The 25,561-nt window shown below is 37.3% G+C and overlaps 1 protein-coding gene across 6 annotated transcripts in view; it reads right to left on the bottom strand.

Annotated features, from left to right (window-relative positions):
* NEK10 (NIMA related kinase 10) overlaps positions 1 to 25,561 on the bottom strand; it is a 248,764-nt gene that overhangs the window by 29,165 nt on the left and 194,038 nt on the right. For 2 of the 6 annotated variants that reach the window (XM_058442270.1, XM_032162265.2), the window contains exons 30-33: positions 23,769 to 23,806; positions 23,529 to 23,669; positions 4,532 to 4,561; positions 2,575 to 2,675 (exon numbers count right to left, since the gene is read on the bottom strand). In XM_058442270.1, the coding sequence (XP_058298253.1) occupies positions 2,575 to 2,675; positions 4,532 to 4,561; positions 23,529 to 23,669; positions 23,769 to 23,806 (310 nt within the window). The remainder of the gene's footprint in view (positions 1 to 2,574; positions 2,676 to 4,531; positions 4,562 to 23,528; positions 23,670 to 23,768; positions 23,807 to 25,561) is intronic. The other 4 variants (XM_058442272.1, XM_058442273.1, XM_058442269.1 and 1 more) reach the window with 3 other exon arrangements.

Genomic DNA, 25,561 nt, shown 5'->3' with positions numbered 1-25,561 from the left:
AGGACTATGGCACAGAAGGGATTCTTTTGAATGCACTGGAGCACTTACAGAAAGAAAATGACAAGCTTGGGTCCTTCACAGCTCAGCTCAAGTCATGGTCTGAAATGTGGAAAGATCCCATGATAGCCCTAAAAGAATCTGTTGCTTTGTTCTGCTACAGTGCTGATATGGCTGATAATCGAAATTTAATTGAGCAGCTTACTAAATTACTAGGTCGGATGAAGTCACACGTTATCAAATTTCTCATGTGAAACTTAGAAAAAATAAGAATTGTAAAACTTGGAATAGGAACATCTTGTTGAGACCACCCAAGTAAAACCAACAATCCTGAAACCAAGGTCACTCTGAGCCTTCATAGCAATTAAAAATAGCTTGCCACTCTGTGTCTGAGAAGACGAGCCTTTCTTTGCTTGAAAACCCTATGATAACCTCATCTAGGACAAATGTCTTTAAAAGGGATGTTCATTTCTTCATGAGACCCAACACAATGAGGGTCAAATCCATAACTAGGGTCCTATTTCAATATGATCCAGGGGAATTCATGTACATCGTGACCCAGTAGGAAATAGGAAAAGAATTGCAAGATTTTGCTATTACATTTCAGCAGCAACCCAGAGAACATGTACAGGAGTAGATTCTAAGAGGGATAGGCCAAGAAGGGTAAAAACTATAGCACTAGATCAGGCTGAATTCATTGATATGAGTACACGTACTACAGATTCCAGATTTCACATGTTAGTTCATGCAGCTGGAAGTAGTTTAACTGGTTGTTTGACTAAAACTGGTACTTAACCATGGTCTGTGTTTGATGAGGGTAAAATGCCAGAGCTTCTCTGGCATGTGAAGGGGTGATTTCAAAGGCTCAGAGAGACGGGCTTATTGGGGTAGATTTACCATGTGTGACTTGCACACCCAGTCCCCAACCACATTCAGCAAGAACATCCAGAAGCCACTCCTTTCACTAAGGCACTGAGAAATACATTGCAGAGGGGAGCACCAGCATCCTTGAAAAGCCCTGTGGTTGCTCTCCTTTGGAGGCCAGGTATGACACCGAACGATACATGATTTCAGTGTATCCAGTTGGCAAGGGCCAACTGACAGCCCTTGACCACCAATAGCAAACTGAGAGCATCTTCCAGAAAGGGCAGCAGGGAGGTACTATCATTTAGAATGCCTTAGCCAACAGAGATTTTTGGTAGTGGTTAGTTGACTAGGGTGTTCCTGGAAAAGAAATAGATGGTCTGCCTATTAAAGTATTCCTTGATCAGTTTAACAGAAAAGAATATCTAGGTGTGGTAGACAGAAACCTGCCCTAAGTTGCCATTGCTACAGTGGAGAGTTATAGCCTCTCACACAGTTTCCAGATGCAAGTCAATTCAAAGACTCAAAGCCCCTTGATTGAGTGGAAAGCTGGGACCCCTTGAGGAAGGGCCCTGAAACATTACTACAAGTGCACACTATAAATTTTCCTCCAAACCTCCCCAAGGAGAACTGCAGCCATTTACTAGAGTGACTGTTTACTGGGGAAAAGGAAATACAGGCTTCCAGCGAATACTAGACACTGGTTGCAAACTGACATCAAGATTCCTAGAGTCTTATAATGTTACTATGGTACACCATTTTTAATGACTTTTTGTTTGGGGATGTTTTGGGTAGGGATGGGGGTTAGTTAAATGGAATATGAGCCCAGTGGGCCCAGTTGGTCCATTTAACTTGTGGTATTTCTCCTCAGTATCTGAATATTTAGTTGGAATTGCCACAACTGGCAGCTGACAGCATCCCCCGTTGGTTCTTTGAATCTAGAGCAAGGCAATGTTTATGTTTTGCTCGTGGATGTATCTCAAGTCCCTGAAATAGCATCTGGCACATAGTAGGCACCTAATAATTATATGTCAAGTGAGTGAATGAATGAATAAACCACATAAGATATACAATTTTAGACTTCAAAATAACAGGGACTTTCATGTCTAAAGGTCTTCTGCACTTCTTTGTCTAAAAAAAATTTTTATTAATCATATATAACAATGCCTTCAAGTTGTTTATTTCTAGACATATTTCTGTCAATAATTAAAATAGCCATTTTTTAGCACTGATTATTTTCTCAGTGCCAGGAGTCAGAGATTTACAAGTAGAAAATTTTAACAATCCTGGATTTTGTGTGGTTTTGGCTTTCACTCTCTGAAAGGTCTTATTTTCAACCTAGCATTCTCAGAATTAATGTGTGGGCACTATTTTCCTCTTTCTTTCCTATAGTAAAGCTGCTTAAGAGCAAAGAATCCCAACTCTGTCTCCACTTTCACCCCTACAGAAGGGTCATTTGTGTTGAAGTTTGGTTTGTTTGGGCACTAACAGTAAGAGAGGATGTTAGGAATCATAGGGAAAATCCTATATATTTGCTTTTTTACCCTACTACCTTCCCAGCTCTGCTGCTAAACTGAAGTGTCCCCACATGTATGTAGCTGGGGAGGATAAGAACAAGTATTCAATCTAAAGTCCTACAAAATAGTTCTTCAGCAATATTAGCACCAAACTTGCATTTAAGATGAAAAGGAAATAAAAAGCTAGAACACTGACCTGTGTGATATAGATTATTTTGTGCAGCTGTATTAATATCTGCTGAATAGGATCGCTGATCTGACGCACTTTCCTCTGGGACACAGCAATTCCTGCCGATGCTGTGGGTGATAAATTTTGTAGTTAGTCAAGTTCTCTTTCAAAAGTTACATTAATGAAAAAATGAAGTAAAATTCTAACACAAATTTTAAAGCAAAGACTTCACCTTATCAATGAGACAATATGCAGAGACCCTGTAATACTTCAATATTTTATGACCTGGAATAAAAAGTATCTTCCCTTTACTTCTCAGACTTCTAAGTAACACAATGATATTACCTATAATAACATCTGAAAGACTGCTTATCACTTGGATATTTTGCTGGCAATTACAGCAGGCTGCCATCCGGAGTCAGCAGTGCCTTAGATACAGTGGCCACTGAAAAGCCAGGCTTCAGACATGTATAGTTAAGAGGCTATCATGCTTTTAAATTTTAAATTCATTATGCCCTCCCTAACATATTTTAAGACTAATTTCATCAAAACTATGAAATGTAATCACTGAATAGACATTCTTACAGAGCAAAAAAAAAATGAAAATTCTTTTAGCTAGAATTAAATAACTTTCAAACCTTTGATTATTACGAATTATAATTTTCACCTAGATTTCTTTCCAGGTCTAAGTGGGGGAATATTTATAATTTATCCTGAATTCTCATCATACAGCCACACCACCTTCACAGTTTTCAGACTAATTTGGTGTCAAATTGTATATTAGTTGCTTTCCCAGCATCCTCTGTCATAGCCACAGTCTGTTCTTAACCTGAGGACTATAAAACTATTTAAAGGAATGATTTTTTTTCTCTAGATTACCTACAAGGCCACCTCTGCCTCTTTTCACCCACAGAACCATACTGGATAAAACAAAAAGAGACTTCAGATATGTGATGTGCATTATCTTCCTTCCTTTCTCTTCCTTCTCTTTCTCTTTCCTTTCCTCCTCTTAACCTAGAGTGTGCTTTCCGCAATAAAACTTCTCTTGCCAATTTCCTTTTAAAAAAAAAAAAAAAGCTGAAAGTTCCAAAGACCCTCTTTTCTTCCCTTCACACAACAGTGAGACACTATGAAGTTAAACACGAATATAGTCCTCGCTTTAACAACAGCTAAACATTTTTTAAAATGCTTCTATTATAAGCACTTCCTGAGAAAGCTTGCGTATTTTACCATAAATATTTTGTTTTCAAGACATTTAAAGAGAACATTCAATGTGGTCATTTAAAAGAGTCAACTTGTTTTATTATAAGCACAGGAAAATGTATATTTAAGACATAAAATGCAAAAAAGAATAAAATATAAACATTCAAAGAAATACTACTTTCTTTACAGATAGCTTTACTGAGTCGGTTTAGAATTTAGCACAAGAAATAATCTAGTTCTAGCTCATCTTCAGTTAATACCTTGTTTAAATGTTTGAAATTTAAAGAGTCTCTATCCCATGGACAAAATGTTTACTCCTTTTAATATGAATTATTTGATTATTAATATGAGGTTTAATAAATACCCTTGGGATAAAAATGTAAAGGGGCCAATAGAGTTAATGTAGCTCTAAAATAGAAAACAGAGAGCTGGAGTTGTCTGCTCCATCTTCTGGAGATGACCAAGGGTACACATGCCATATTTTCTACAGTAGTGCTTCTTGGAGAAATAATTCTTAAAATATAACCGTTTGTCCAGACCCAAACCAAATACTAGACACTGTGTAACATGACCAAGTTGCTGTTGCTACAGAAAAATTAACTTTGCATTCTCTGAAAATGGAAAGCTTGATTTTTTAAAATCATTTTTATACTAACTACTTTATGTTTTTGATTTGTAGATGCAACATTCATAGGTAATGAGTTAAAATCTCACAACATGGCAGAGAGTTCTTAGGTCTGTGATGCCTTTTGAAGGGGATATCACATAGGTTTGACTCTACCTTGCCACAAGAATGTGCCCATCTGTGGCCCTAAATACAAAAACAAAGAGTTAGCTAGAATGTCTGCCTTCTAAATTAATCAACTATGCAATATTTTTAACTTAAACATTATTTTTCTTGAGACCCTTTGACCACTACCCTCACAATCCCAATACATCCTTGACTTTTGGAAATACTTTTGATTACTTAGTTATTAAAAAATAAAGTTAAAAAGATTTAATTATGCATGCCCCTATAAAAACAAGCAAGCAAACAAACAAAAATGTTAGTATTACAAATGAGATTCAAGGCTCCCAGGAGCCACCACCCATCACAGCCACCTCCCCAGAAATAACCTGTGATATCAGAGGGGTGTGTTGACTTCCACTCACTTTTCTATCCATTTACATACATAAATGTATACTTCAAAACAGTATTTTTCAAACCATACTTGAGTCCTGAAGCCAATTTTAATGTGTCATGATCAGCATTTTGAAAAATGATATCAAGTGAATCGGAACTAGATTTTAAAATTTCAGAGTACATTGGAAGGGTCCACTCAGTCAAGACATAAAATGTGTTTTCTATTGACAGTCATTTCCAAGCTTTTGAAAGCTACTATTACGGAAAATCTATAGTAGTCTGTCCGTCCTGCCTCCCTCCTTTCCTCTCTTTCTCCCTTGCACTCTTCCTCCCTTCTTTCCTCCCTCCTTCCTTCCCTTCTTTTGTAAACAAATGGTGACACATCACATCACATGGACTGTTATACAATTTGTTTTTTTCACTTAGTCTATCATGGAGATTGTTTATGATCAACACATGCAGTTCTAGCCCATTCTCTGTAACCACTGAAGACTACTATGTGTCCTGGATGCACAGTAGTTTACATAGCCACTTCTGTGTTAGTGGACACTTCATTTGCCTTCAATTTATCATGATAATAAGTGATGCTGCAGTGAATATACATGGGCATGCCTCATTGTGCATAAGTACAAGAGTTATTTTAGGGTAGATACAGTGAAGTGAAATAGCTGGACCCAAGGATACATTTTAACAAATATATTTTTAAGTGGCTGAGTCAATTTACACTCTGACCAGAAAAGAATCCATTTTTCTACACCTCGGTCAACACTATATATTATCAAACTTTTTCACTGTGCCAATCTGATTGTTTTTGTATTTATCTAAATGCTAGTGAGGTTGCTGTACTTCTTTGGTAAATTTCTTGCTTGTATCCATAGTTCTTTGTTCTTATTGATTTGTAAATGCTCTTTAGATATTCTGAATACTCATCCTTTTATTACATTTTTAAAAAATTGAAACAGGGTCTCACTCTGTCAGTCAGGCTGGAGTGCAGTGGCATGATCACAGTTCACTGCAGCCTCTGCCTCCTGGGCTCAAGCAATCCTCCTGCCTCAGCCTCCCGAGTAGCTGGGACCACAGGCATGCACCACCACACTTGGCTAACTTTTATATTTTTAGTAGAGACAGGGTTTCGCCACATTGGACAGGCTCGTCTTGAACTCCTGGCCTCAAGTGATCCACCCAACTCGGCCTCCCAAAGTGTATTTTTATTCTTTATTTAAAGGTTATTAATTGTCAAACATTTGGCAAATTGTTAGCCATATCATTTTATCTAGCTTTAAAAACATTCTCTCTCAGTATATCTTTTAGATTAGCCCACTGAAAACACTACACTTCCTGACTGTTCACCAAAAAAAAAAAAAAAAAAAAATGCAGCATATATTCATATTACCAATTTTGTACTGAGAAGATTTGTATTAAAACAATTTTTTATTAAAGAGACATCTGTGAGGCTGATCACAGTTCATGTGCAATGTCAGTCATACATAATATGCCCATGATTCATATCTATGCGGTATTTCCTACTGCAAAAATATATACACAATATTTGGTCTCCTTAAAATTTAAATAAAATCAAAGTTTAAAATATTGGGATACTTTGTATTCTTTTACAGTTTTTATTAAAATAGTAAATTTGACTAGTGTTTTAAAACTTAGAAGGAAACTACAAAATTTCTTATAAGAGGCAATTGACTTAAAAGCGTCAAAAAGTCATTACATAATTATATTTGCTAGCTTACTCTGTTGCAAGCATGACACTAAAGAGCTATTTGTTTCCCCTTTGCAGTGTTAGGTCAGAGGACTTGCAAGAAGAGCATCCTTCTTTTTTAGCAAGAACTTGGGTGAGAAACTGGGAGGTGTTTTACGCATTTAGTCTCCTTTAATCCACGGAGGAGACTAAATGCATAAAACACCTCCCAGTGCCTGTAAACTGTCTGCTCCTTTATTGGTGTAGATTCTATCCCCATTTTACAGATGAGGAGACTGAGTGCTATGGTCTAAATGCTTCTGAACCACCAAAATTCACAGGTTGAAATCCTAATCCCCAAATGGCATTTGGAGGAAGTGAGCTTGGGAGGTGATTAGGTCATAAGGGTGGAGGCCTCATGAATGGAATCAGTGCCATTATAAAAGAGGCCAGAGGGAGGTGGTCACCCCCTTCCACCATGCAAGGACACAGCTAGAAGGCGCCTCTGGTTACTGCAAATACAAAACAATATCTCCTTCCCATAATGAAATATTATTTCTCTCCTTAAAAGGAATGCTACTTTTAACACGATGTTCTACCTATATCTCTCAACATTGAATTAATTATTTTTGGAAAGCATGTAGACATAATAAGCTGGAAGCATTAGGTATTTACAACTAGTGCTGTGCACTACATTCTGCTTTAGTATCTCATTGCATAATAAAATAGCCAAGTTAGTTGCCCATCCCTGGTGCTTTGACACTTGACTTATACTATATGTCCATTCTATTGAAACTATAATTCACAACATACACTTTGAAGATGTTAATAACTACAAATTAAACCCAAAAAAGTGGGTTACACTGTATTCTCCCAGTTGATCAAAACATGGTATCAATGTATTATTTTTCTGATTTCTCTCAGCTAAGGATCAGGAACTTTTGGACAACTGGAGAAAAAAAGATTAAGGAAGGAAATCTGTGAAGAAGCAAAAAATATATTGTTTTCATGAATGGGGGGCCAAAACACACACGAGCTTCTCTATATTGGACCAACAGTCTTGTCAAACTACAATACAAATTTACTCTCACCTCTTTACTATCATAACAATGAAATAAAGTAACGTAATTGTAGTTCAAATCTGTAAGTGTTCAGCAATCAATCCCTGTGTCCCTGGTTAGATGAAGAATCTTGAACTCATAAGGATTTCATAGAAGGTTCACCCAGACAACCATGGATGTAGGATAAAGAGCAGATTCAAATGTTACATTTGAGAAGACCAGGAAGAATTAGAAGGTCTTCAATAGCACAGGAAATGTATTGGGTGTGAGGGAAGTTGTATGTGAGTGTGGGTTCTTAGGAGAAGGAATAATTCCAGCAAAGGGCGAAGTCAGCTAAGTGAGGGCTGCAACTGAAGAACAGCAAAGTGTTCAGTTTGGCTGGTGTGCAGTACAATAAAAAAAGTACAGTATGTATACAGCTGAAGAGGTAGCCAGGGGCCATACACAATGGTGAGGAACAATAAGGCTGACTGTATTTCAGGAAAGGTGATCTCACGGGAAGAGGCTCATACAGTTGAAGTCAAAGGCCTGGCTTGCATTGTCTCTCTGCTAGGTACTAGCAATATGGTTTTCAGAAAGTCACAACTTCTTTGGGCCTTAGTTTCTTCATCTGAAATGGCAGCATGGTAAAAATGGGACTAGAACCAAGGGGGCTGAGCTCATACACGTTGCGGGGTAAATCAATCTACAGTGCACTGTAGCTGTTTCCACGTGGGGAGCAGGAGCCAAGGACTGCTGAAGCTTGGGACTGAGACACTGAGAATATGATGTTCCATCAGAAGAGAGAGGGAAGTGACAGAGGAGATGGTGCATGGACAATGAAACTTCCCTACACAGACCAGTAGACCATTCTATAATCAGACAAAAATTGTTTGGAAGGAGCTTGGCAGTCTAGGCCTAGATGCCCCTGCTACCCTCGCCTCCGGTGGAGTTTCTCACACAATGGCAGGAACTGAGTCAAAGCATCAGCTCCTTTCACCTCTGGGTGATCAGGCAACAAACTTCCTTTCATTTGAAACTTCAGGAACAAGCTGTTTAAAGGCCAGGTGCAAGGCTGCTTTGAAGTCCTTAACTCTTGAATTCTGGCTGAGCCTCTTTTAAGTAATGTGTCTTATATTCCTGTAATGGGTAATGTCACAGTATATTTAACTAACAATCTACACCAATAAAGGAGCAGACAGCTCACAGGCCTGTAGTGTTAGAGGTTAACCTGAAGAAATTAATATACTGGTATGATTTTACACCCAGTCAAGAACTTGATTACAAAAATGGTATCGTTTTATTGCCCTATAGAAGTTCTACCACTCACACTTAATTTAGCAATCTTATGTCAGCTTTTCTTTCTTGCCTAACTACATAAATCTCTGTTCTTCAAATGCTCTGGAATCAGCATTTTTGTCTTCCACCTGGTTCTATCATTAATGCGTTCAATAAAACTCAGACACTTGCTAAAGAATAACTTTAAGAATTGTGCTTTTGCACCCCACTATAAAAAATAATAAGTAGTTATATAAACAGAAAAATTTTTAATTGACACACTATATGAAACATCCCAAATAAATTATTGAATCCATACTGAGCAGAGTCAATTAAGAATGAACAAGGTTCCAGCTATAGTGGAGGGCAGGCAGGTAGCCCAGAGAGAAGAAAGAGGCCTCTTGCTTTCAGGAGAGGGAACTGCTGTAACAAACATTATAGAATGGTTTGGACACAGCCTTAGTTGTATCATCACTTTTCTTGAAGAAAGGGAATTAATAGAAGCTTAATGACTGATTCAATGATTAATACTCCCTTATGGTTTAAATGTACTCTGAGATCCTTAAAAAAAACTACTCCCTAGACAGGAGCCAACACATGGATAGATTCTTAGCTACTGGTGCTTACATTTCTACACAGTAATAATTTGGTTAGATGTCCATATGTATGTCCAAAATGGTATGGCTCATGTGCAAAAGACTCCACATGAACCTAAGGTCTTTGATATCCAGGTTTCTTCTTATTATAATTGGCTCTTCTGTCACTGTCCTCAATTCTCAAATTGGTAATTCAACAAACTAATTCAAAGCATATTTGTAAATACTTTTAACATATTTTTAAAATCCACTATGAATTACTAATAATGGCAATTTGGAATTTGAGGGTGATGCTTTTCTCTATTGATTCAATTATTTTGTACACCATGCTACAATCATCACCCAAGTCATGCTGACCTACCTCCCTTTACTCCTACCAGACAGTGGGATACCTTTCAACCCCTACTTCCTTTAGCCTTTCCTCCCAGGCAGAAACCCAAATGGCATGAGTATGAGCTGCCATTTAACAGGTGATATGCAATTTGGATTTAGGCTTGAATTGGAACCACCAGTAACTCTTGTGAGATGACTATCCCTTTGAAAACACATTACCCTAAAATGACCATGAAAAAAATCTACATCTCCAAGCAGCATCCTCCTGGCACCTTGTACACAGTCGTTTGGCACCTCCCTTGGTATGAAGAATGAGGAAGCAAATAATCATTGGTAAAGGAAATTTCTTATCTCAATCTGAAATCTAAAAAAATATATGTATGTATTTTAATATAATAAAATAAGTTTAAATAAAATAAAATATTTTAAAAGTCTAATACAAAAAAATCAGTGATTCCCTTACTGCTTCGGATTACTCATGCAGTTGCTCTCAATATAATAGCAAAGATAAACAAGAGTTTATACAGTGATGGGTCTAAATCAGTTACTCAATAAATAGTTTTCAAGGGCTTGATCTCAGAGGAAACACTCCAAGATATTTACAGGCATACCTCATTTCATTGCACCTTATTATATTGCACTTCAAAGATGTTGCTTTTTTTTTTTTTTTTTTACAAATTTAAGTTTTGTGTCAATTCTGCATTGAGCAGGGCTACTGGCACCATTTTTCCAGTAGCATGCATTTACTTCATGCCTCTGTGTCACATTTTGGTAATTCTTGCAATATTTCAAAATTTTCATTATTAGATCTGTTGTGATGATCTGTAATGACTGATCCTGCATGTCACTATTGTAATTGTTTTGGGGCACCACAAACTGCACTCATATAAGATAGTAAACTTAATGGATGGATGTTGTGTGTACTCTGACTGTTCCACCAACCAGCCATTCCCCCATCTTTCCCTTCTTTGTAGGCCTTCCTATTCCCTGAGACACAACAATACTGAGATTAAGCCAGTTAATAATCCTACAATGGCCTCTAATTGTTCAAGTGGAAAAAAGAGTCACATGTCTCTTACTTTCAATCAAAAGGCAGAAATGATAAAGCTTAGTGAGGAAGGCATGTCAAAAGCCAAGATACCAGAAAGCTAGGCCTCTTGCATCAAATAGTTAGCCAAGCTGTGAATGCAGAGAAAAGATTTTTGTAGAAAATTAGAAGTGCTACAACAGTAAACACATGAATAATAACAATGACAGCCTTATTGCTTATATAGAGAAAGATTTAGAAGATAAAAGACCAAACCCGCTACAACATTCCCTTAAGCCAAAGCCGAATCCAGAGGAAGGCCCCAACTCTCTTCAACTCTATGAAATCTGAGAGAGGTGAGAGAGCTGCAGAAGGAAAGCTGGAAGTAGTAGATGTTGGTTCATGCAGTTTAAGGAGAGAAGCCATTTCCATAACATAAAAGTACAAGGTGAAGCTGTAAATGCTGATATAGAAGTTGCAGCAAGATAAGATCTTCTTATGATCCAGCCAAGATAACTGATGAAGATGGCTACACTACACAATAGATTTTCAAGGTAGACAAAACAGCCTTTTATTGCAAGTAGAGGCCATCTAGGACTTTCATAGCTAGGGAGGAGAAATCAAAGCCTGGCTTCAAAGTACAGGCTGACTCTCTTGTTAGGAGCTAACACAACAGGTAATCTTAGGTTGAAGCCAATGCTTATTCACCATTCCAAAAATACTAGGGCCCTTAAGAATTGTACTAAATCTATTCTGCCTATGCTCTATAAATAGAACAACAAAGCCTGGATGACAGCACTCTGTTTACTGAATATTTTAAGCCAACTCTTGAGATCTACTGCCCTGAAATAAAGATTCCTATCAAAATATTGACATTCATTGACAAAATACTTGGTCACCTAAGAGCTGTGATGAGGAGGTACAGGATATCAATACTGTTTTCATGTATGCTAACACAACATCCATTCTGCAGCCCAATGATCAAGGAGTCATTCTGACTTTCAAGTCTTTATTTCAGAAATACATTTCATAAGGCTATAGCTGCCATAGATAGTGATTCCTCTGATGAATCTAGGCAAAGTCTATTGAAAACCTCCCAGAAAGGATTCACTATTCTAGATGCCATTAAAAACATTTATGCATTTTAGCTCCAGATCAACTCCAAGAACAAACTAGGAATCCCGAGAGGACTCACAGACCCTCTGAAGGAAGCAGACTGCTCCTGCAGGACCTAGGAGACACCCCAAATGCTCAGCTGCAGCAAGATCTGCCCAAGGAGAGGCTGAGCTCAGGCATGCCTAGCTCTGCCCCCACCGGATGGTCCTTTCCTACCCACCCTGGTAGCGGAAGACAAAGGACATATAATCTTGGGAGTTCTAGGACCTCACCCACTGCTAGTCCCTCTCCATGCTACCATAGCTGATGCTCTTTGGAAAACACCACCTTCCAGAAGGAGGCCAACCAGCACAAAAATAGAGCATTAAACCACTAAAGAACCCTCATGGAGTCCATTGCAACCACCACCCCGCCACCTCCACCAGAACAGGCACTGGCATCCACGGCTGAGAGACCTATAGACGGTTCACATCACAGGACTCTGTGCAGAAAACTCTCAGTACCATCCTGGAGCTGGGTAGACTTGCTGGGTGCCTAGATCCAGAAGAGACACAACAATCACTGAGGTTCAGTTCACAGGAGGCCACATCCATAGGAAAAGGGTGAGAGTACTACATCAAGGGAACACCCCATGGGACAAAAGAATCTGAACAACAGTCTTCAGCCCTAGACATTCCCTCTGACAGAGCCTACCTGAATAAGAAGGAACCAGAAAACCAACCCTGGTAATATGACAAAACAGGGCTCTGCAACACCCCCAAAAAATCACACTTGTTCACCAGCAATGGAGCCAAACCAAGAAGAAATCCCTGATTTACCTGAAAAAGAATTCAGGAGGTTAATTACTAAGCTAATCAGGGAGGAGCCAGAGAAAGGCGAAGCCCAGTTTAAGGAAATCCAAAACACAATACAAGAAGTGAAGGGAGAAATATTCAGGGAAATAGACAGTTTAAAGTAAAAACAATAAAAAATTCAGGTAACATTGGACACACTTATAGAAATGCAAAATGCTCTGGAAAGTCTCAGCAATAGAATTGAACAAGTAGAGCTTGAAGACAAGGTCTTTGAATTAACCCAATCCAACAAAGACAAAGAAAAAGGATAAGAAAATATGAACAAAGCCTCCAAGAAGTCTGGGATTATGTTAAATAACCCAATACCAAGAATAATTGGTATTCCTGAGGAAGAAGAGAATTCTAAAAGCTTGGAAAACATATTTGGGGGAATAATCGAGGAACAATTCCCAGCCTTGCTAGAGACCTAGACATGAAAATACAAGAAGCACAAAGAACACCTAGGAAATTCATTGCAAAAAGATCATCACCTAGGCACATCGTCATCTGTTATCCAAAGTTAAGACGAAGGAAAGAATCTTAAGAGCTGTGAGGCAGAAGCACCAGGTAACCTATAAAGGAAAACCTATCAGATTAATAGCAGATTTCTCAGCAGAAACCCTACAAGCTAGAAGGGATTGGAGCCCTATCTTCAGCCTCCTCAAACACAACAATTATCAGCCAAGAATTTTGTATCCAACAAAACCAAGCATCATATATGAAGGAAAGATACAATCTTTTTCAGACAAACAAATGCCAAGAGAATTCATCACTACCAAGCCACCACTACAAGAACTGCTAAAAGGAGCTCTAAATCTTGAAACAAATCCTGGAAACACTCAAAACAGCACCTACTTAAAGCATAAATCACACAGGACCTAAAAACAAAAATACAACTTAAAAAGCAAAAACAAAAAAACAAACAAACAAAAAAAACAAAAGTACACAGGAAACAAATAGCACAATGAATGCAACAGTACCTCACATTTCAATACTAACATTGAATGTAAATGGCCTAAATGCTCTGCTTAAAACATACAGAATCACAGAATGGATCAGAACTCACCAACCATCTGCTGTCTTCAGGAGATTCACCTAACACATAAGGACTCACAAAAGTTTAAAGTAAAGGGGTGGAAAAAGGCATTTCATGCAAATGGACACCAAAAGTGAGCAAGGTAGCTATTCTTATATCAGACAAAACAAACTTTAAAGCAACAGCAGTTAAAAGAAACAAAGAGGGACATTATATAATGGTAAAAGGCCTTGTCCAACAGGAAAATATCACAATCCTAAATATATATGCACCTAAAACTGGAGCTTCCCAATTTATAAAACACTAATAGGCCTAAGAAATGAGAGTGGCCAGGCGCAGTGGCTCATGCCTGTAATCCCAGCACTTTGGGAGGCCGAGGTGGGCAGATCACAAGGTCAGGAGATCGAGACTATCCTGGCTAACATGGTGAAACCCCATCTCTACTAAAAATACAAAAAATTAGCCGGGCATGGTAGCGGGTGCCTATAGTCCCAGCTACTCGGGAGGCTGAGGCAGGAGAATGGCATGAACCTGGGAGGCGAAGCTTGCAGTGAGCCGAGATCATGCCACTGCACTCCAGCCTGGGCGACAGAGCAAGACTCCATCTCAAAAAAAAAAAAAAAAAAAAAAAAGAAAAAAAGAAATGAGATAGACAGTAGCGGGGACTTCAGTACTCCACTGACACAATTAGACAGGTTATCAAGACAGAAAGTCAACAGAGAAACAATGGATTTAACTAAATACCTTAGAACAAATGGACTTAACAGATGTATACAGAACATTTCATCCAACAACCGCAAAACATACATTCTATTCAACAGTGCAGGGAAATTTCTCCAAGATAGACCATATGATAGGCCATAAAATGAGCCTCAATAAATTTTTAAAAACTGAAATTATATCAAGCACTCTCCTAGACCACAGTGGACTAAAAGTGGAAATCAACTGCAAAAGGAACCTTCAAAACCATGCAAATATATGGAAATTAAATAACCTGCTCCTGAATGAGAAATGGGTCAAAAACAAAATCAAGATGGAAATTTAAAAATTCTTTGAACTGAATGACAATAATGACACAACCTATCAAAAGCTCTGGGATACAGCAAAAGCGTTGCTAAGAGGAATGTTCATAGCCCTAAACACTACATTGGAAAGACTGAAAGAGCACAAACTGACATTCTAAGGTCACACCTTAAGGAACTACAGAAACAAGAACAAACCAAACTCAAACCCAGCAAAAGAAAGGAAATAACCAAGATCAAAGCAGAACTAAATGAAATTGAAACAAAAAATATACAAAAGATACATGAAAAAAAGCTAATTCTTTGAAAATATAAATAAAATTGATAGACCATTAGCAAGATTAATCAAGAAAAGAGAGAAAATCCAAATAACCTCACTAAGAAACAAAACAGGAGATATTACAACTGATACTACTGAAATACAACAGATGATTCAGGTTACTATGAACACCTTTATGCATATAAACTAGAAAACCTAGAAGAGATGGATAAATTCCTAGAAAAATACAACCCTCCTAGCTTAAATCAGGAAGAATTAGATACCCTGAACAGACCAATAACAAGCAGTGAGACTGAAATGGTAACTAAAAAATTACCAACAAAAAAAGGTCCAGGACCAGAGGGATTCACAGTAGAATTCTACCAGACATTCAAAGAATTGGTACCAATCCTTTTGACACTATTCCGTAAGATAGAGAAAGAGGGAACCCTCCCTAATTCATTCCATGATGCCAGCATCACCCTAATACCAAAACCAGGATAGGACATAACCAAAAAAGAAAACTATAGACTGAAATCCTTGATGAACATAGATGGTAAAATCCTTAACAAAATACTAGCTAACAAAATCCAACAACATATCAAAAAGACAATCCACCGTAATCAAGTGGATTTCATACCAGGGATACAGGGATGGTTTAAAATACATAAGTCAATAAATGTGATATACCACATAAACAGAATTAAAAACTAAAATCAAATGATCATCACAATACATGCAGAAAAAGCATTCAACAAAATCCAGCATCCCTTTATGATTAAAACTCTCAGCAAAATTGGCATGCAAGGGACATACTTCAATGTAATAAAAGCCATCTATGACAAACCCATAGAAAACATAATACTGAATGGGGAAAAGTTGAAAGCATTCTCTCTGAGAACTGGAACAAGACAAGGATGCCCACTCTCACCACTACTCTTCAACACAGTACTGGAAGTCCTAGCCAGAGCAGTCAGGCAAGAGAAGGAAATAAAGGGCATCCAAATCAGTAAAGAGGAAGTCAAACTGTCATTGTTTGCTGATAATATGATCATTTACCTTGAAAACCCTAAAGACTCCTCCAGAAAGCTCCTAGAACTGATAAAAGAATTCAGCAAATTTTCTAGATAGAAGATTAATGTACACAAATTAGTAGCTCTTCTATACACCAACAGCAACCAAGTGGAGAATCAAATCAAGAACTCAATTCCTTTCACAATAGCTGCAAAAAATACAAATACTGGCTGGGCGTGGTGGCTCACACCTGTAATCCCAGCAGTTTGGGAGGCCAAGGTGGGCAGATCACAAGGTCAAGAGATCGAGACCATCCTGGCCAACATGGTGAAACCCTGTCTCTACTAAAAATACAAAAATCAGCTGGGTGTGGTAGCGTGCACTTGTAGTCCCAGCTATTAGGGAGGCTGAGGCAAGAGAATCACTTGAACCCAGGAGGCGGAGGTTGCAGTGAGCCAAAATTGCACCACTGTACTCCAGCCTGGCAACAGAGTGAGACTCCATCTCAAAAAAATAAAATAAAATAAAATACTTAGGAATATACCTAACCAAGAAGTTGAAAGACCTCTACAAGGAAAACTACAAAACACTGCTGAAAGAAATCATAGATGACACAAACAAATGGAAACACATCCCATGCTCAGGGATGAGTAGAATCAATATTGTGAAAATGACCACACTTCCAAAAACAGTCTACAAATTCAACACAACCCCCATCAAAATACCACCATCATTCTTCACAGAATTAGTAAAAAACAATTCTAAAATTCATATGGAACCAAAAAGGAGTCTGCATAGCCAAATCAAGACTAAGCAAAAAGAACAAATCTGGAGGCATCATACTACCTGATTTCGAACTATACTATAACACCATAGTCACCAAAACAGCATGGTACTGGTATAAAAATAGGCACATAGACCAATGGAACAGAATAGAGAACCCAGAAATAAACCCAAATACTTACCAACCAATTTTCGACAAAGCAAACAAAAACATAAAGTGGGGAAAGGACACCCTTTTCAACAAATGGTGCTGGGATAATTGGCTAGCCACAAGTAGGAAAAGAAACTGGACCCTCATCTCTCACCCTATACAAAAATCAGCTCAAGATGGATTAAGGACTTAAACCTAAGACCTGGAACTATAAAAATTCTAGAAGATCCTAGATCTTCTAGAATTCTAGAAAAATCCTTCTAGAGATTGGCTTAGGCAAGGATTTAATGACCAAGAAACTAAAAGCAAATGCAATAAAAACAAAGATAAATAGCTGGGACTAATTAAACTATAGAGCTCTTGCATGGCAAAAGGAACAGTCAGCAGAGTAAACAGACAACCCACAGAGTGGGAGAAAATCTTCACAATCTATAAATGTGACAAAGGACTAGTATCTAGAATCTACAACAAACTCAAAAAAATCAGGCAGAAAAAAACAAACAATCCTATCAAAAAGTGGGCCAAAGACATGAAAAGACAATTCTCAAAAGAAGATACTCAAATGGCCAACAAACATGAAAAAATGTTCAGCATCACTAATGAGCAGGGAAATGCAAATCAAAACCAAAATGCAATACCACCTTACTCCTGCAAGAATGGCCATAATCAAAAAATCAGAAAACGGTAGATATTGGCATGCATGCAGTGATCAGGGAACACTTCTTCACTGCTGGTGGGAATGTAAACTAGTACAATCACTATAGAAAATAGTGTGGAGATTCCTTAAAGAACTAAAAGTTCTTTAAGCCAGCAATCCCACTACTGGGTATCTACTCAGAGGAAAATAAATCATGCATGTTTGTGGCCACACAATTCACAACTGCAAAATTGTGGAACCAACCCAAATGCCCATCAATCAAGGAGTGCATAAAGAAACTGATATATATATATATATGATGAAATACTATTCAGCCATAAAAAAGGGAATGAATTAACAGCATTTGCAGTGACCTGGATGAGACTGGAGACTATTATTCTAAGTGAAGTAACTCAGGAATGGAAAACCACATCGTATCTTCTCACTGATATGTGGGAGCTAAGCTATAAGGATGCAAAGGCATGAGAATGATACAATGGACTCTGGGGACTTCGGGGGGAAGAGTGGGAAAGGGGTGAGGAATAGAAGACCACAAATATGGTGCAGTGTATACTGCTCAGGTAATGGGTGCACCAAAATCTCACAAATCACCACTAAAGAATTGTACCCCAATAACTTATGGAAAGAAATTTAAAAAGTAAAAAAAAATTATGATTAATGGTCAAAATATCAACAGTAACAGGAGGTTGGAAGAAGATGGTTCCAACTCTCATGGATGACTGTGAGGGTTTAAAACTTCAGTAGAAGAAGTAATTGCAAATGTAGTAGAAATAGCAAGAGAACTAAAATTAGAAGTAGACTGAAGATGTGACTGAATTTCTGCAGTCTCATGATAAAACTTGAATGGATGAGCAGTTGCTTCTTAGGGATGAGCAACAAAAGTGGTTTCTTGTGATGGAATCTACTCCTGGTAAAGATGCTACGAACATTGTTGAAATGGCAACAAATAATTTAGAATAGTCTATAAATTTAGTTCATAAAGCAGCAGTAGGTTTCAGGGGACTGACTCCAGTTTTTGTAAGAAGTTCTACTGTGAGGAAGATGCTATCAAACAGCATCGCACGCTACAGAGAAACTTTTGTGAAAGACTGAATTGATTGGGCAAACTTCACTGTTATCTTATTTTACAAAATTGCTACAACCACCCCAATCTTTAGCAACCACCAACCTGATCAATCTGCAGCCATCTACACGGAGGCAAGACCCTCCACCAGCAAAATGATTATGTCTTGTTAAAAGTCTCAGATGATCTTTAGCACTTTTTAGCAACAAGGCATTTTTAATTACAGTATATATATTTTTAGACATAATGTTATTTTGCACTTAATAGACTTAGTATAGTGTAAACATAACCTTTATGTGCAATGGAAAACCAAAAAATTCAGGTGACATGTTTAATTTTGATATTTGCTTTATTGCTGTTGGCCGGGACGGAACCTGCAATATCTGTGAGATACACCTATATCTATAAAAGTTGCAATGAAGATGCTTACAATCTGGTTGGAAAACATAAGTAATACTTCACAAATCCCAACAATGTATGTAATTATATGCCAAATTATATAGTATCGACTAGTATCATAGAAGTTTTGACTAAAACCTGTGAGCAAATTTTTATATGATTAAAAATGCTATGCAACATAATAAAAGATGGTATGTACTTAAAATCACTTTGGCAATTGTGAAAATGAGTTTTAAGTACTTTATGTTAATAATTAACTTGAAAGTAAACTACTAAAAGTTGTTCGTATAAGGACAACTAGAATGTTAGCTATGCTTTCTAGAATATTTGAGGAAAAAAATTGACAATTTGATTTAGATCTGCCTTTACTAACAAGATGGAAGCATAAAAATAGATTCACAGTCATCCAATAAGAAAACATAATTAAGGACCCAGAAATCATAAAGTGACAATTTCTATTCAAAATGCAGTGCATAAGAACCCATACATCAGTTCAGTGCCTGAGTGTCAGATGCTGTCTAAATAAAAACCTGAGCAAGGGAGGGGAAAATGTCAGTGTTAATCTGGTCAAATTAGGCCATATTTTTAGTTGACATTATATTTGCACTTGAAAATTTAGGTTTGACCTACACACCCCAAAATTTACATTTGACCCACACTAATAGAATCCATAACATTATAGTATGTACTTGAACACGTTTCCTGTGTTATATTTTTGTGTGGTTTAATTTTCACAAATATATACCATTTCCCTTGCCTTGAAAGGAAACGATTATTTCTTTTTTATACAAGACAGACCTGAGACCTTTTTCCCCAATTCCAAATACTTGGTAATATCCAGTTGTTTGATTAACTGATTTGACTTTATAGACCACAGAATCAATCTATTTTTAAAGAACTGAGTTTCCCAAGGCATGGGACACCTACACAGCCTAATTTCATTAGTAGGTAGATCAGGTATGAAATAGTCCAGTAGGAAAGGTATTCCTTTTACAGTTTTCTTTCTGTTGTTTATATCAAGGATTAAGTTTCAGTATCGTGCAAGTATGTTTTCATCATTTCTCAAATATTAGGTAATGTTTCTTTACAGCAAAGACAACAGACCTCAAAATAAGCAGACAACAATATCTACCTGGAATTTAATGTTGTCTTTCTTAGATTTGTATTTACTTTTACAATGGTTACCTACTTATGGCAAGTGATACTATACTGGTTCTCATTTACAGAAATAATAATAACTTTCCTCTAAAAATGAATTTAAATTGAGTTAGTCAATGTAAAGAAAAATATTAGGAAAATTATAGTACACATAGTTCTCAGATATAGGTAAATTCGTACCATGGTAATTCACTAGTGACTAAAGTTGGGAAAACAGAGCTAAAATAATTAACATGTTAAAAATATTTCTTCATTCAGTTATTCATATTAATTATTGTTAATATTTTCATTTGTATAATATATGAATTCCTAAGTTTTCTTTTCTGTTGCCAGGGAATTGCAATCTATTATTTAATCGAAATAATTTGTAGAAAATAAATTATTGATACAATTTAGTTAGTATTAAAAGAACAAGGGGATTTTTAATACAAGTAGTGTAAAATAGTTTCACCGTTATTTGTTCTAGAAGAGTTTGGAGGTACTGCTGTTATTACCATGACATGAACCTAGAAGTTCAGCTTTTGGGAGTACCATACAGGCAAGATCATATTACAATATAGGCACTTGGCACTCTAAAATAATGGTTGTAACCCCGTATTCTGCCATAATACATGGAAAATAATGGTCACATACTAGATATATTCCTGAGGGAATACCCTGATTTTGGCAAAATTCTCCCCTTTCTGCTATTTTTTCCAGGACATTTAGGCAATACAGGGCTGTAAATGTTGGTTAGGCATAAGTCCAACGTGTTCCTTTCTATCCAAGAAAGCGAAACCAAATGTTAAGTAAATGAAAATACACTAATATAATCAGCTTATTTTTTTAAAAAAATAAATCATTCACAAATTTAAGTGCTTTACCTATTTTCATAACAAATACTTAAGGTATAACTCACTACTGACAGGACCAACAATGTCTCATGACACCTTGGTCCAAACGTACTACTTTATTGTTGGACTACCAGATTAATATCACCTCTTTATACTTTAGTTAAGACAGAGATACCAAGGTAATGACTGGATTACAGCATCGTTTGCAGATGGGGTGACCTAAATGAATGGCACTGGCACCAGCTGTTTATAATTTGATAAAGCAACTAATCATCCAAATTTACCTGCAACATTTAAAAGGTATGAGTTTTATAATTAATGGAAAAAACTTTCATATTAAGGTTGAGAAAAATAAAGGTCTCATTTTCTGACATGAAAGTAGAATAACTCTCAGGTGGTAACCCAAATATTCCCTGTGAATTAATGTGTTGTACAATATTAGTAAAACCTAACCACTCCTTTTATGTGTAAAATTTGGCACTCAGTGATAACATTTAAAATGGCCAGGAGTGGTGGCTCACATCTGTAATCCCAGCACTTTGGGAGGCCGAGGTGGGCGGATCACTTGGGGTCAGGAGTTAGAGACCAGCCTGGCCAACATGGCGAAATCCCGTCTCTACTAAAAATACAAAAATTAGCCAGGCATGATAGTGCACGCCTGTAATCCCAGCTACTCGGGAGGCTGAGACAGGAGAATTGCTTGAACCCAGGAGGAGGAGGAGGCTTCAGTGAGCTGAGATCACACCACTGCACTCAAGCCTGGGCAACACAGCGAGACTCTGTCTCAAAAAAAAAAAATGCTTTTATGTATTCTGATACAAGTTTTAACAATATATGAATCAGCAGATTTTAAAGAATTAGATGATATAGCAAACTTTAGGGATAAGAAAGAAATGTATGTAAACTGTGCCATAATGTAAATAGTTTGTTTAAAGGTCCAGAGATCTGATCAGTGTCACTGACATAAAATCAAGTCTTGCACTGAACTAAGTCAACATACTGACTGAACTAAGTCAACATACTGACTAGGAAAAAGAATTTCTAATATGGATTACAACAGAACTGCCAATTGCTTACATACATATGTGTGTTCCATTCTTGCTGTTATAACATCAATTAATAACAATCATCTTAATTTCATAATTATATTTTGAACTTACCTTTGCCAAATAACAGGAGCAGAGCATGGTCAACATGATAGTTTCAGGCATCTTAATAAAACCATTATTTTTGGCATCTATGCTGACATTGTAATGGCCTCAAACTGTCAATAACTCATCCAAAGCAAATTTAATAAATGTGGAGACATGGGCTAATATTACAGTCAGTTTGCCTATATTCACTATACACATTAGCTCTACAAAAGAATGTGAATCAAGGAAGCTGAAGTGAAAATAGCATTAAACAATAATCCCAAATTAACCAATAGTAAAGTAGAACTCTATGCTCAAGAGGCGTACACTCACACATACGATAAACGCATAATCATCAAACTCTTTTCTGAATTGCCTAGGTTAACTAATAATTTTAATGTTACTGATGGACTTTGGTCTTCTTTAACAAAAAATAGAAACATTAATTAACACATTCTTCTCAAACCTTTATTATAAACTTTTATGTTTAAGGATCTATAATTTTTCAATTATTAGGGAAACATTGTGATATGTCATTTTAATCGTGGGCGGATCACCTGAGGTCAAGAGTTTAAGGCCAGCCTGGCCAGCATGGTGAAACCCCATCTATACTAGAAATACAAAAATTAGCCAGGCGTGGTGGCAGGCACCTGTAATCCCAGCTACTCAGGAGGCTGAGGCAGGAGAATCACTTGAACCTGGGAGGTGGAGGTTGCAGTGAGCCGAGATCATGCCACTGCACTCCCGCCTGGGTGACAGAGTGAGATTCTGTCTCAAAAAAAAAAAAAGAAAGAAAAAAAGAAACATAAATAAGTAAAAAATAATTATTCGTGTAAGGGTAGAGGAGATAAAAAAATATGACTTACTTTCTTCATTCTACATGTATCATGTAGGTGTAGAGTTTACAGCAATACTTATGTAAAATATGGTTACATTTTTTGTTTGTAGGTAGGTACTTGAAGCATCAATAGGTCAACTGGCTAACATTCCCACCATGGCAGAAATGCAAATTTTGGAAAAAACAGCCCATAATATTTCAACCAACAGTGAACACAGAAGGCATTTTGTTACCATCAAATTGCCAAACTAATAATGGTGAACAAACAAGGCAGAATTCTCCTGCTCTTTGTATTAAAATTACCACTCCAGCATCGTTCAGACATCTCAGGCCCAACTATAATTCTGCATTTGCCCATTGTGTGCTTAATATCAATGTGATCTAGTAAGTACTACCATGATCTTTGAGATTTCGAAGAATCACAGCAGGAAGGCTATGGGACTGCCACCCTGTCACTAACTCGGCCTCTAGTTCCTTAATGTGGGCCCTGAGCATGAGGGGTGGCACTTTCAGAAGCAGGTCAAGAGGCAGCAAAGCTGAAGAAATAAAAGGGGGAAAGATATGAAACTGTAACATAAATTACATTGAATTTTAGAGAGTTGTGTTTGATTTTATTGCTACCAACACTAAGTTACCTGGTCTTGGTCTTGATCCTGTTCCTCCAGTGAAGTCCCTGAAAATAGAATTACAGGCCATTAGAATGACTTGTTCAACTCGGATTTGACAAACTAAGAGCCTACATTTTGCTATGGTCTACATTATAAAGATTAATAAAGATTATTTTCCCTCAAGATGCTCTCAAGAGTTTAATTAAGAGGGAAATAAATATATTGCAACACACAGTACAAATGACATTCTACTGACAAATGGCAGAATTGTCTCACCACAGTTGTTTTTTAGGCTCTAAGTATGACTAAGAGCCTAAATTTTAGGATCCTGAATAATTTTCTTGTTACACTTAAACTCAGAATACGATTTTGCACAAGGATATAAGATTTAAAATGTTATATTCAGTATTTTCTATGATTTGTTCCTGCTCTATTAAAAAAACAAAAAAAACCTTATACCTCTTCCTATAAAATGTTTTTTGCATTGAAAATAATTATCTTTCCTAAGGTTGCCAGTGTTAACATCCCTTGTATGCCTTGCTCCAAAATTCTAGGTTATTTGATCATTTTACGAGTTGGTCTCAGTGTCTTCTCCTCTGTGGAGGTGGCCTTGGACCCCACCAGGGATATCTGTAAATTACCTTCAGCCTTGTTTTTTCCACTGTACCCGAGAACCAATTTTTTTTTTTTTTTTTTTTGAGACGAGTCTAGCTCTGTCACCCAGGCTGGAGTGCAGTGACGCGATCTCAGCTCACTGAAACCTCCATCTCCCAGGTTCACGCCATTCTCCTGCCTCAGCCTCCCGAGTAGCTGGGACTATAGGTGCCTGCCACCACGCCCGGCTAATTTTTCTGTATTTTTAGTAGAGACGGGGTTTCACCATGATAGCCAGGATGGTCTCGATCTCCTGACCTCATGATCCACCTGCCTCAGCCTCCCAAAGTGCTAGGATTATAGGTGTGACCCCCACACCCAGCCTAGAACCAAGTTTTTAATAGTTTTCTGGAATGAAATAGGAAACATCTGTGCCCTGACAAGTTGTAAGAATCATTCTTAAACTTAATGCAATCCAACAAAAATATATCATACATCTACTAGGTATAAGGCACATGATAGGTTATTTGTTAAGTAGGAATAAATATAGGAATTCAAATACAAGTAAACATGGCTGATAATTCTCTTGTCCCAACCTTTTCCTTTCAATCACAGAATTTTTGATACATGCATGCAACGCCTACCTAAGTTATTAAGCGTGGCAAAATTGGGACTCATTTACCTACCACCCAACTTAAGCACTAGAATAATGCCAAAATCTTTGCATCCACCTGAGTTTCTTCCCTGTTCCTTTCCATTCCCTCTTGATCCTCACCAGGCTAACACTCTCTTGATCTCATAATACATTCTGTTCCATTCTGAGCTCGTTTCCAGAGCCTTGAAAAGTAAATGGAACCTGCCAGCCTTTAACAGTTTATATACTTTCCCTAACCCTGAGATAAGGAGCATGTTTAAAAAAAGAAATGAAGCTGATCCTGCCCTCAGAAAGTTTGAAAAGAGGCATGATGACAGCAGTGCCCATGTGTAGGCAAGACAGCCCCAGGGCTGAGCTGAGGAACAGAGCATGTGTTCCAGCTCCTCGTATGACTGCACAAATGCCATACCCCAGCAAATGCTTTCCGAATAACTTTGCCCCTTACCCTTCTAGATGAGACTAGTACTGTCTAATAGAAACCGATTGTAAGCATCAAACATAATTTTAAGTTTTCTTGTAGCCACAGTTTCAAAAAGTAAAAAGAATAAAGTGAAATAAATCTATTTTATTT

This window comes from Hylobates moloch, unplaced genomic scaffold, assembly GCF_009828535.3.
Source record: "Hylobates moloch isolate HMO894 unplaced genomic scaffold, HMol_V3 SCAFFOLD_8, whole genome shotgun sequence".
Taxonomy (NCBI): domain Eukaryota; kingdom Metazoa; phylum Chordata; class Mammalia; order Primates; family Hylobatidae; genus Hylobates; species Hylobates moloch.
This window is presented reverse-complemented; position numbering and strand designations above follow the sequence as displayed.